The 13,055-nt window shown below is 35.1% G+C and overlaps 1 protein-coding gene across 5 annotated transcripts in view; it reads left to right on the forward strand.

Moving 5' to 3' along the window:
* The window catches only part of CHPT1 (choline phosphotransferase 1), a 54,243-nt gene that overhangs the window by 6,733 nt on the left and 34,455 nt on the right, over positions 1-13,055 (forward strand). For all 5 annotated transcript variants that reach the window (XR_003612037.2, XM_088025303.1, XM_028121641.2 and 2 more), the window contains exons 2-4: positions 6,277-6,424; positions 6,718-6,859; positions 10,555-10,639. Coding sequence is in view for 4 of the 5 variants with exons in the window: in XM_088025303.1 (XP_087881429.1) it covers positions 6,277-6,424; positions 6,718-6,859; positions 10,555-10,639 (375 nt within the window). In the remaining variant the exon portion in view is untranslated. The remainder of the gene's footprint in view (positions 1-6,276; positions 6,425-6,717; positions 6,860-10,554; positions 10,640-13,055) is intronic.

Genomic DNA, 13,055 nt, shown 5'->3' on the forward strand with positions numbered 1-13,055 from the left:
TCATCTAAAGTTGTCTTTGTGGTATCAGTAATAACAACAACTAAAACTTACTGAGCTCCTTCCACATCCTGGGCACTTTTCTCAACACTTTCCCTGCCATACTTTGATTTTCACATGAGACAGGAACAGTAATTATTTTCATGTTTGATAAAGGGAGACTGAGGCATTGGATATCCATACTCAGCTAGTGATGAAAGCAAGGATCTGGGTGCAGATAGAGTCCAGACTGCACACTTTTTTTTTTTAAGATTTTATTAATTCATGAGAGAGAGAGAGAGAAGCAGAGGGAGAAGCAGGGAGCCTGATGCAGGACTTGATTCCAGGACCCTGAGATCACAACCTCAGCCGAAGGCAGACCCTCAACTAACTGAGCCACCCAGACGTCCCAGACTGCACACTTCTAACCACTCTGTAGGAACAACCCAGGGCATGAATTCTTATCTTTGGAAACCATTTTACCTGATAAGGAACAATTAGAGCACCTAGTAATTTAGCTTCTGTGGTATGTACAGCAGATTTTAAAAACAAGATAGTATGCCTCATACCCTTGAGAGAATTATATTCTAATATGAAATATGGGACCTTGGAGACTATCTAGTCTAGCATTTTCATTTAAGGACCTAAGTATGTGTTCCAGAAAACTGAGTATTTTAAGGTCCAAGCTTGCAAATGAATTTTGTCCATTGAGCGGAGATGTGCTCACTGATCACTTTCTAAGTCTTTTCTTCCTTTTCCTGATGCATGTGTGCTCATTCAGACCCACATATAAAAAAGAGGATAAATAATTGGTTTATATGTGAGTGTTCTCTCTGACCCAGAGTTATTTTTAATGAGAACAATTGCCATGTGGTCTGGTTCAGAACTCTGGTTTCTCTAATTGTAAAATGAATAATAGCATCCTATAATTCAAGTAACCAAAAAAGTAAAATTTCCCCAAAACTTACTTTTATACAGCTCTTTTTTAGTGGTGTAACTGAAAAGCAATTTAAATTTATTAGTGTTTTTTTTTTTAAATGACTAGGGGTTATGATTGGTTCTTAGTAATAGTTTTGTTTTCTAGAATAAACTTACATAATAGTTTTCCATGAAATAATGAAAGATTCATCATTAGTGAAGTTATTATATGTGATATTACCACATAATTGAATACATGTCATCATTTAAAAGATTGATGTAGCTCTTCATGGGTGACCTGGAAAGCTTCCTATGACATATTCTTAAATTCTGATCCTAAAAGATACAGTAGATACTATGAAAATTATATAATTTAAAACTTTAAATGTTAGGAATCTAATATTACCTGGAGAAGTTCTACTTTTTTGACTAGGTTCCTTCTATAGTTGTATTCTGATAAATTGCTTATGACTTCATAATGCGTAATCTAAGCCTGACTGTTCCATGCTTATGTTTAAATTTTTGAAAGTAAGTCCACATGAAAAGATGAAATGAGTTGGGGTGGCTTTTGTAAATCCTCCTTCAACCCGGAGTCTGTTCTGTAATTACACCTGTTTTGGGAAGGGTCCTGTGGTTCCTGGCCAGTGGATCTCCATCCTGGAGATGGTTTTGCAGAGGTAACAGGTTAGAAAAGAAGATGACAGTTTGCAGGCCGAATTTAATAACTTTCAGGTGGGGGTGGAGGTGATGACATCAGGGAAAAGAAGAGAGAGGTTTGGCCGCCCGTGGCTCACAGCCATATTCTTAGGCTCACTACATTTGAAATTGGATTGTGTGAGCAGGAGAGTGCTTCTCAGCAGGTTTGAAGGAAAAGGTAGTCTGTGAAGTAAGAATCCAGGTCTCTGCAGCCTGTGGCATGATGGATCCCTTATCCTAAGGCAGGGCAGAAGACCCGGGTCTGATTCCCAGGCCCAGTCTGGCCACTCGTCTCAATGGGATGTCATCACCTCTTTAAGTTTTACTTTTGACTTTAATAAAAAGAACATGATAACTGTCCTGTCTTTGTGGATTGCCGTATCAAATAAAATAATGCTGAAAAATGCCCTTTGTTGTACTGTTTAAGATAATGTTACTACCTTTCCAATCTGATTGCTGTGATTCCCTGTTGACCTTCTGATCCTGAAACAGGGATCTGGTCACTGACTCATGAGTAAACCTTGCATTTTCCAGGCCTTAACCTTCATTTGGGCTAAGACCTCCTCTCACTTTTCCTTGTTCAATTTCCCCTGCACTCTTTACCTAATTAAGCTCTAAATCTTAGCTCCTCTAGTATCCTAATAAAGTAGTTTTAAACTAGTGAACCAGTCTTGCTTTCCTTTTTCCAAATGAGGGGCAGAGTCCTACCCTCAACTGTGGTGTCCAGGAGTAACCAAATTTATCTTAGTATGGATTTCCATTAACACTTCGACCTTTCGATTTGCCTGCAGCTAGTCTCCCAAATCAGAGGTTAGAATTAAGGTTTTAACATGGACCTTGGGTCCAGTGTCTCAGTATAAGAAGGTTCTGTGCATAGAAGGGAGAAATGGAATACCTGTCAGGTAGATGATGTACTTTTAGAAGTCTGTCATGTAGGGGCAAGGTGCTTGGTGGAAAATAGATAAGAAAAGTGACCTTAGTAATTCCAGAAATTTTAATAACTTCGATTTCCAATTTTACATAGATTTGAAATATAACTTTGCTCACTTTTGGTTATCAAAATTAAAACAATATAATTTTTCATAGTAGGAAAAAGTGGGTAGGAATTTACTAGTTTGAAAAGAGTCACTGGGATTGTTCTCTTCAAAACACTTTGGGATTCTTTCAAGAAAGATTCTAGGTGGTTTGTTTTGCTTTCTCCACTTTTGTACTGTCATAATGATTTATCAATTCTGTTTTTTAGCCCCCTCTTAATTGTTTCATAGTTTGCAGATAAGCCTTTAAAAGCATGCTAATCAGAATTGAATGTGACATTTAAGTTTTTAATTTTTTATTAAGTTTTTTATTTTAATTCCAACATAGTTAACACACAGGGTTATATTAGTTTCAGGTATACAATATAATGGTTCAACAATTCTATACCTTACTCAGTACTCATCACAAGTGCACTCCTTCATCCCTGTCACCTATTTCACCCCCCCAGCCCCCTCCCCTCTGGTAACCCTCTGTTTGTTCTCCATAATTAAGAGTCCATTTTTGGGTTTATCTCTTTTTTTCCCTCTTGTTCATTTATTTTATTTCTTAAATTCCACATGAGTGAAATCATATGGTATTTGTTTTTCTCAGATTATTTCACTTAGCATTATACTCTCTAGCTCCATCCATGTAGTTAGTTGCAAATGGCAATTTCATTCTTTTTAGGGCTAATATTCCCTTGTATATATGCCACAGCTTCTTTATTCATTCATCTACCAGTGGACACTTGGGCTGCTTCCATAATTTGGCTATTGTAAATAATGCTGCTATAAACATAGGAGTGCATATATACTTTAAAATTAGTGTTTTCATATCCTTTGGGTAAATACCCAGTAGTGTGATTACTGGGTCATTTTTAGGGTAGTTCTATTTTTAATTTTCTGAGGAATCTCCAGACTCTTTTCCACAGTGGCTGCACCAGTTTGCATTCCTACCCACAGTGCACAAGTGTTCCTTCTTCCCCACATCCTCACCAACACTTACTGTTTCTTTGACTATGGTATTTTAATATGCATATTCATAACTCAGGTTGCTTCTATTCTTAAATTACTTCTTATACTGCTTGTCTTTTAACTGCAAGAGACTCAATAAGTCCTTTGAAGCAATTAGTAGCATGATCATTAATACTGGGCATCTAATATTAACAAATGATGAAACTTTAAGTTAATTCAGAGTAAACTTCTATTTACTTAGAAAGATTGAGGAACGAGATAGCAGGTTGATTGGATATTTGTAGAAATCCCCCATAAACCGTACATAGATTGGTATTTTAAAAATTGTATTTGCCACTGAAAGTATACAAAACAACTTAGTGAGAATAGCTAACCTTTACTGAGCCCTTACTGTGTGTCGGGCTCTGTGTAAAGAACTAAGAATTTTTTCATCTGATACAACTATAAGTATTCATATCTTACAGGTGAGCAGCCACAGTTTAGAGAGGTTAAGTGATTTGCCCAAGGTCACTTGGCTACTAAATGACAGAGCCAAGGACTCAAACACAGATCTAACTTCAAAACCCTACTTCTTAATAATTTTGCTGTACTTCCTCTCTAAGACATAGAAATCTGGGTTGAGGGGCGCCTGGGTGGCTCAGTTGGTTGAGCGTCAGGTCATGATCCTGGAGTCTCGGGATCGAGTCCTGCATTGGGCTCCCTGCTCAGCAGGGAGTCTGCTTCTCCCTCTGACACTGCCCCCCGTCATGCTCTCTCTCTGTCTCATTCTTTCTCTCTCAAATAAATAAATAAAACCTTAAAAAAAAAAAAAAGAAATCTGGGTTGACCATTCCTATCATCACATAGGTCTCTGAGGAAGAAGAGTATATTTACAAAGTGCTTAAGGAAAAGAATGATCATTTTAAAATCTTTTTCTCTCTCTTGTTCAAATTGCATCATTTCTATTCACCTGTCTTCAAGTTTACAGACTCTTTCCTCTGTCAGTATTATCTACACTTCTGTATATAATGTTTCGGTTTTCCTCTGGCTTCTGATTATGATGTGCCTTGGTGGGTTTTTAAAAAATATTTATTCTGTTTGGTGTTTGTTGAGCTTCTTGGATATGCAAGTTTATAGATTTCATCAAATTTGGAAATCTTTCAGCCATTATTTCTTACATTTTTCATGTGCAACCCTCTCTTCTCTCCCCTGAGACTCCAATAAAAATGTTAGACTGCTTCTGTTGTCCCACGTCACTGATACCCAGATCAATTATCAGTAGTCTTTTTTCTTTCTGTGCATCATTTTAGATAGTTTCCATCAGTAGTGTGCAAGTTCATTGATCTTTTCTTCTGCGTTGTCCAATTTCATCTAGTATATTTTACATTTCAAATACCGTTTTTTAATATCTACGTGTTTCACCCAAGTCTTTTATGTTTTCCTTCACCTTATTGAACATGTGAAGTGTATTTATAATAACTTTTAATGGCCTCATCTAATTACATTTTTTCTGTCATTCCTGGGTCTGATTGTATTGATTGATTTTACTTCTAGTTGTTGATCATATTCTCCTCCCTCTTTGCATGACTGGTAATTTTTGATTAGATGCCAAACACTGTGAATTTTATATCTTTGGGTACTAGATTTTTTTTTTAATCCCTTTAAGATATCGTACTTTGTGTTGGTTATAGTTGAGTTAAATAGGATCAGTTGGGTTCTTTTTAGGCTGGACTTTATGTCTGTTAGGACTCTTCCAAGAGGCCTTTAGTCTCAGGCTAATTTCTCTCCACTGCTAGGGCAATACACTTCTGAGAACTCTACCCAATGTCCTAGGTATTACAAAGCCTTTTGCTGTGCCTAATGGGAACATGAAAAATTCCCAGCTTTGTGTGGCCTTCAAGAATTATGTGGCCTTTTGCTGTTCAGTGTTTCTTTCCCTGGCCTTGGTTAATAGTTTTATCTCATTCAGGCACAGGTCACTTTTCAGCCAAAGACTCAAAGGTACCCTTCTGTAGGTCTTGTGTCCGTCTTTTCTCTGGTACTGTGCTCCACAAATCCTAGCTGCTTTGACCTTCCTGAATTCTGCTACGTTTCTCAACATAGCAAGATCATTGGGCTCTGTTCAGGTTCCGCATTCCTATACTGTGGTCTGAAAACTGCCTGTAGGTGCTAAGCTGGAGTAGTTATAGGGCTCACCTCACTTGTTTCCCTCTGTCAGGGATCACAGTGCTTCACTGCCTGCAATGTCTGAAAGGTTATTTCATTTATTTTGTTGCTTTTCTGGTTATATAAGGTGGGAAAATAGATCCAGTCCCCTGATACTCCATCATGAATGGAAGAAGAAGTCTATGATTTGTCTTTAAGATCTTTTTTCATAGCAAAATCTTACTGAATAATTTCAAATCTAGTGCCATATTGTAAATAACATATTGAGGGAGCTGTGGATTAGGACTAAAATCAGGGTCCTAATCTTTGCTCATTTAATTTTGTGCTTCTCACAATATGGACTTCTTTGTCCCTCTACCCATAGGACTTAGAACAGTTCATTTGATTCCTCAATTTAGTTCTCATCTGTAAAAGGAGGGTTATGAATGTTTAACACTCAGAGGTGATATAACATGAGAACACAAGAAAATGTGTCAATTGGCTTAGGTTGAACTGTTTTCAAACAGAAACTAGCTTGTTGTCATTTAATAGTATTATTTACATTTATTTTTAGGCACCATACTGGACATACCTTTTATGCGCACTGGGACTCTTTATCTACCAGTCACTGGATGCTATTGATGGGAAACAAGCCAGAAGAACAAATTCTTGTTCTCCTTTAGGGGAACTTTTTGACCATGGTTGTGACTCTCTTTCAACAGGTAAGTTAGTGAAGGTTTTTTTTCTCTCTTTTTTATTTTTATTTTTTTGCTGATGGCTCAAAAAAGCTAAAATGAACTGAGCTGTTTGAATGGTCAACTTTTTGGGTTAGGTGTACACTTGGGAGCAAATTTGCAGTGTATATTGAAAGTATATTCAACAGTTAATTTTGTTTAGTGTACCTTATTGTAATGCCAAGATTACGTACTTTAAAACTGTATTTCTAAACAGTACATGGCAATTATTTCATTAATTATTTTTAATTCTTAATGGTTCTTAAACCTGTTTCTTTCAGTATTTATGGCAGTTGGAGCTTCAATTGCTGTGCGCTTAGGAACTCATCCTGACTGGTTGTTTTTCTGCTCTTTTATTGGGATGTTCATGTTTTATTGTGCTCATTGGCAGACTTATGTTTCAGGCGTGTTGAGGTTTGGAAAGTAAGTATGTTTTTTAAGTTGTACATTTTAAAATATAATTCAATTTATTTTCACAATCTTTTATATTTTATTTATCCATAAGAAAGACAAAGCTTCAATCAGGAATTTAAATTATCTTTTAAATTATTGGAGCATCCATAAATGCTGCACCTTAATTTAAGTCTTGTGGGTATTCTGAGTGTTATAAATAGCTATGTATTTGATAATAATTTTATTTTTTCTCCCTTTCTCCACTTTAATAGCTTACTAACCCAAGCTTACATTATACAGGAGAAAGAAAAATAAGGAACCTGAATAATATAGAAAAAGAGTATGCAGTACTTTAGTAAACAACATTTGACTTATATAATAAAATAATGAAATATGGAATCTAAAGGTCCTTTTTGGTCAAATCTTCATGTGCCCAAAAAGGGGCACCCATTACATCAGTCACCAACAGCAGGTAATTTTGAGATTCTTCAGTTGTGGTAGGCAATTGGTGAGTGTAAAAGCACCTTGAAAATGTTAGAGCTAAACGTTAGATGATATATATGCCTTTGATGCCTCTTAGACACCAGGAAACAGTGCATGAAGCAGGAACTCAATACTCTTTTCCTGTTTCCCATTAGCTCCCTCTCTGCCTGATCCTTCAGGAACTATCTGCCATTGGTTCATTCTCAGCTCTGCCTTCCCACGTCTACTGATTCTTTTTGGCCCCTCTTTTATTGCTGCATAGGAGAAACAGCTCTGGAAAAAAAAACAAAAATCCAGAACCTCTGATGATGATAAAAATGAGAGAAGCTCAAATCTGTGGATCATGTAACAGAGGGAAGGCCTTAGGCAACTCATCACATTGATTCTAAATTATGGGATAAATGCAGCTACATGCACTTGCATGTTTCAGGCACTATACTAAGTACTTTACATGCATTATCTCATTTATTCCTCACATTAATAAGTATTTTTAACTATAATTTTCAACTGTTAAAGATTTTTTTTAGTAAATCAGTGACACATTAATTAGTATTTTCCTTAGCATAATATAGGATTACAGTTAAAATCTGTCTCTATATTAATGTTTGCCATGTGAAATAAGGCATATCTTATTTATAGCACGTTTGCTCTCCTGTAGCAAGTACCTTGTCCAGTTCTATAGAGCATTGTTTAAAGCTTAATTTTAAAACCTAAACCAAGTCCAATGTTTACTTGTATTATGTACTATTTTGTTACTTACATGTGGACGTTTAGACTTGGTGTTAATTTTCTTTTATTTCAAAAGCATGAGAATTTCCATATGGTATTAGGTTCATTTCTCAAAACACCTTATGGTAAAGGACTAATTTCTGCCCCTACCCTCAATCCATGGTGGACTAATAACATGCGGTTTAAAAATAAAAAACAAAAACCAACTTACAAAATACAGTCCTCAATATTTCATTTAATTCAACAAATACAAAATTACTCTGTTGAATTAGCATAAAAGTTTTGAAATGCTTACTCTCAATTTCTGTACCTATCTCACTGCAAACCGGTTACAAACCTTGGACCACCCTTTGAATAACACTGTTGTAGATTGTCCTCCATGATAACAGTTGGGGATTAAGGATATACTTGCACAATATCCCCAGTATCCTTTAAAGGGTTTTTTGGATCCAAAACTTGGACCCATTATTGAGTTCTCTAAGTTTTTAAATTGTTATACAGAATATTCTTTTATTTGTCTTTAATATATTTTTCAAGCTTCAGCTGTTTCTTCACAGTTCAGATGTTTTGAGTATTTGATGAGTGATTCTATTCTTCTTTATCTATCCTTTCAGCTTTTTTTTCCAGACTCAAGAATTGTCATTTATTTAGCTTATCCTTAAAAGGCAGAGGGAGAATGAAGCTTTGAGTTTAATTTTAAAATCTGTGATATGAATGATGCATATGTGAGACCAAGGTTCCTAGCTCAATCCTCATTTGGGTCATTTAGTTTATTGAGAGAAAGCTTCCCTACCAGCTTTCCTAGTTGCTTCTGGTCACTAGTCATAACCTAGGAAAATTATGGATAATTTAATGTAATTCTACTCTTGTTACTGGAAAAAAAGCACAAAACTCTGATAATGACTCATAAGTGTAGTAGAAAGAGTGCTGGCTCTGAGTCATTTTCCTATGGCAATATTCAGCTGTTCCAGTAGAAGCAGGAAAAAATCATTTCAATTTCCCTCTCCAAAAAATAATTTATTGGAATAATTTATAGCTGATAAGACTCATAATAGATGCTCAATAAATGTTAGTACTTTTCTTCCTTTTTCTCTACAAAGTACTACATGTTATATGTTTATTTTTTTCAACTAATTTGCAGCCTGGAGGCCTTGGTTTGCCTGCCACTGATGTTATAAATACTGGTTATCATTTTTTATATTTTCCTTTTATTTGTAGGTTAATGTTCAGTTCACCTTCTCCTACTAACTGCCCCCAAAGTAACTTAGTCTGGAAGTATTTTCTTACCTGTCTGGTTTTATTTTGTCATGTAATTGCTACATATCTTATATTTGCAGAGCAGTAAGTATTCCTCTAACATCTAAAGAGTCCAGGGCATCCAAGCAGAGATGTCAAGTAGATAGATATAAAAATCTGGAGCTCAGCAGAAAAAAAAATGTGGATTTGGAGATAGGGATTTTGAGGTCCTTAGCCTATAAATGGTAGTCTAGGTATAGATATAATTGTTCAGAAAATCTAAAAGGAGAAAAGATGGAATTCTGGAAATAGTAGCATTTAAGACGTGGAAGAAGCAGCAGTCTAGGAAGGAGCCTGAGAAGAGCTTCCAGCAAGGTAGGAGAATCAGGAGAGAGCATGGAATAAATAAGAACATAGCAAAACATTTTAAGAAAGAGGGAATGATCAGCATTTTAAATATTGCAGAGAAGTTACTGAGGTACTAACTGAAATATATCCCTTAGATTTGATAAATTGAAAGTCATGGTTTACCTCAAACAATTTTAGTAGAATGGGGCCGAAGACCAGAATACAGTGGATTAAGCAGCAAATATGAAGAGGAGGAAATTACAAATATGGACTACTTTTCAGTTAGCCTGTTTATGGAGTAAAGGAGAAAAGGAATCGATAGCTTCAGGGAATGTGGACTAGAGACTGATGTTGGTTGGTTTAGTCGGTTTTTTTAAAAAGAAACTTAAGTGTGTTCATATATTAGGGGAAAAATGTCTGTGGAAACCAAAAAACTATAGTGACTGTTAGTAACCTAATAAGGAAAGCTGTTTGAATTTTCCCTACTTTTAAAGCGAAATTCACTTGGGAGAATTTAAGAATTTGTCTTAAGTCACCTGGTTGTTTTTATATTATTATAATCTTTCCTCATTACAAGAGGAATACATGATTGTTATTTAAAAATTCAAACTTTACAGAAGTACATAAAGTAGAAAGTAAAATCCTTCTGTAATCTCAATGATAACTGCTCTCAGCAATTTTATACATGCTGTACAAGCTTTTTTCCCCTGGTGCATATCCTAATGTTTACCTATATGTGAGCACATGTTGTTCAGGGGGCTTTTCACTTAACGTGTAAATTGATAATTCAGTGATGGAACTAAAGGTAAAAATAAGCTAAGCCTATAAAGACTCTTACATCTTTGATATTTAACCTATAGTTAACTGACTTTCATACTCAGGAATTTTATTTACAAATACCTTTTCTATTCTTTGTCCTTTCTTTTTAGAGTGGATGTAACTGAAATTCAGTTAGCTTTAGTGATGGTCTTTGTGTTGTCTATATTTGGAGGAGCAACAATGTGGGACTATACGGTAAATCTGAATATTTAAATTTATATTTAAGTACTTTACAAATATTTAGGAAAAAATGCATTGTTAATTTTCTTCAAAAATTCTTGGCATTACATTTAATGATCATACCACTTCTTAATCTTTTTTCTTCATTTTATAATTTTACTATCCTATATACCTTATTTTGGCACTTTCCCTATGCATGAATATATTACCACATAGAAGAAAATGACCCCATTACCGTAATACAAAATTTTAACACACTAGTTGAACTACCTTTTCCAGGCTAAAATTTATCTCATAAAATAGATACATAAAAAAGTAAATTCAGTAAAATATTTTATGTTTGAAACTTGTTCCTCAATATTAGGAAAGAAAAGTTAATAGTTTGCATTTTTATAATCTACTATGAGGTAAAGTTGCCCATATTAAGGAGTGTTTTTATTTTCTCCTTGGTTGGCCTCAGTATTCTGAAAAAAGTTAACTCTCAGGAGACCAGTGTTACAAATCCATGCTTAGAGAATTTATGAAGAAATAAATTATTCTGACTCTACAACCCAAGTCCATAACACTGGCTGACTCACAACCTCATGCCTATAGAATTAATAATAATAAGGATAATATCAACAGCCAACAACTCCTTATGTTACCACAATTTACCATCATTGTTTTATCTGACCCTCAGAACGATACTATGAAGTAGATACTATCATTATTCTGTTTTATAAGTAAGTCTTAGAATAATTAAGTAATTTGTCCAAGGACACAGCTAGTAAGTACTGGAATTAAGAAGACTGATTCCAGACTCTATGTTTTTAATCACTCAGATATATACCTCCAGTAAAAATAGTAAGAGATACAAAACTAAACATACTCTTACTCAAGCAGAGATGTCAAGTAGATAGATACAAAAATCTGGAGCTCAGCAGAAAAAAAAATGTGGATCCAGCGACTGTGCTCCTTGATATTTACCCAAATAAGCAGAAAACTTAAGTCCACACAAAACCTGAACTTGGATGTTTACAGCGGCTTTATTCATAATTGCCAAAACTTGGAAGCAACCGAGATGTCCTTCAGTAGGTGAATGGATAAATTATGGTACACTCAGGCAGTGGAATATTACTCAGTGTTAAAAAGGAAGCACTATCAAGACATGAAAAGACATGGAGGGACTTAAATGCATATTATGTATTGAAAGAAACCAGTCTGAAAAGGTGGCTACATATTGTATGATTCCAACTGGAATGGAATTCCATTGACATTCTGGAAAAGGCAAAATAATGGAGACAGTGAAAAGATCAGAAGTTTCCAAAGGTTACGGGGGAAGGAGGGATGATAGACAAAGCCCAGGGAATTTTTAGGGCAGTGAAACTATTCTGTATGATACTATAATGGTGGATACTTGTCATCATGCATTTGTCCAAACTCATAGAATATAGATATCACCAAGAGTAAACTGTTAATATAAACTATGGCTTTTGGGTGATAATGATGTATTGGTGTGGGTTCATGTATTATAACAAATGTAACACTCTGGTGGGAAATGTTGATAGTGGGGGAGACATTGGGGGAGGAAGCAGGGAGTATATGGGGACTCTGTATTTTCCTTACAATTTTGTCATGAATCTAAAATTGCTCTAAAGATTAAGTCTTTTAAAAAATAGTAAAATTTCTCTGTGGCATTAGTTTCAGAATTGCCAATTATAGTTCATATCACTGCTCAGACTTGGAGCATATGGTACATTTCCTGAGCCATTCATATTCCTTCTCATCCTGGAAGAATAATAGAATCAAAGATATGCTACTGTAGGCCTCTAAAATATACTAGAGGGATGTGATGTATGTTAGCTGCTCAGCTGATTCCTATAAAAAGGTGAATGTTGACCTAGAGGCAGTTAGGTTATTAAGTCAGATGTGGTTGTCTTAAATTTAATTGATTTAGTTATAATGGGGAAGAATTTAATCTTAAAATCATTTCATTCAGTGTTTTGGCAATACCATAGGAAGAAAGCACACCTGTGTATTCTTACCAACAATAATACTTATTTTAGATGTAGATTTTCTATATTTGTTAATCTGTAGTTTCCACAAATGTTGGTATAATATTTCAAAGTCTGTTTTCAAAACACATTAGCCTATAGCTTTTGGCAATTTATTGTTACTGTTTTTTAAATCCTTTGCTGCCTTTGGAGGTTTTCTTGAACAGCAAATTGACCAACAGGTAAATATACTGTTAGAGATTTAATCCTGGATATTAACTACACAAAATCGTTGCATGCACACACATTGTGATATTTGTCACATTCATGATGAGATCATGGTGTCTAACTTTTCCTGTGATGCTGCCTTTTAGAGGTACTAAATTCAAGTGAACTATCCCTTTTCATGTTTAAGTCAGATGAGGGCTTTGTGAGATTAAGTATTTCATCAGTTATGT

The sequence above is a fragment of the Eumetopias jubatus genome, unplaced genomic scaffold (genome assembly GCF_037043125.1).
Source record: "Eumetopias jubatus isolate StellerSeaLion01/CBP00866 unplaced genomic scaffold, mEumJub1_p1.0 scaffold_8, whole genome shotgun sequence".
Lineage (NCBI taxonomy): Eukaryota > Metazoa > Chordata > Mammalia > Carnivora > Otariidae > Eumetopias > Eumetopias jubatus.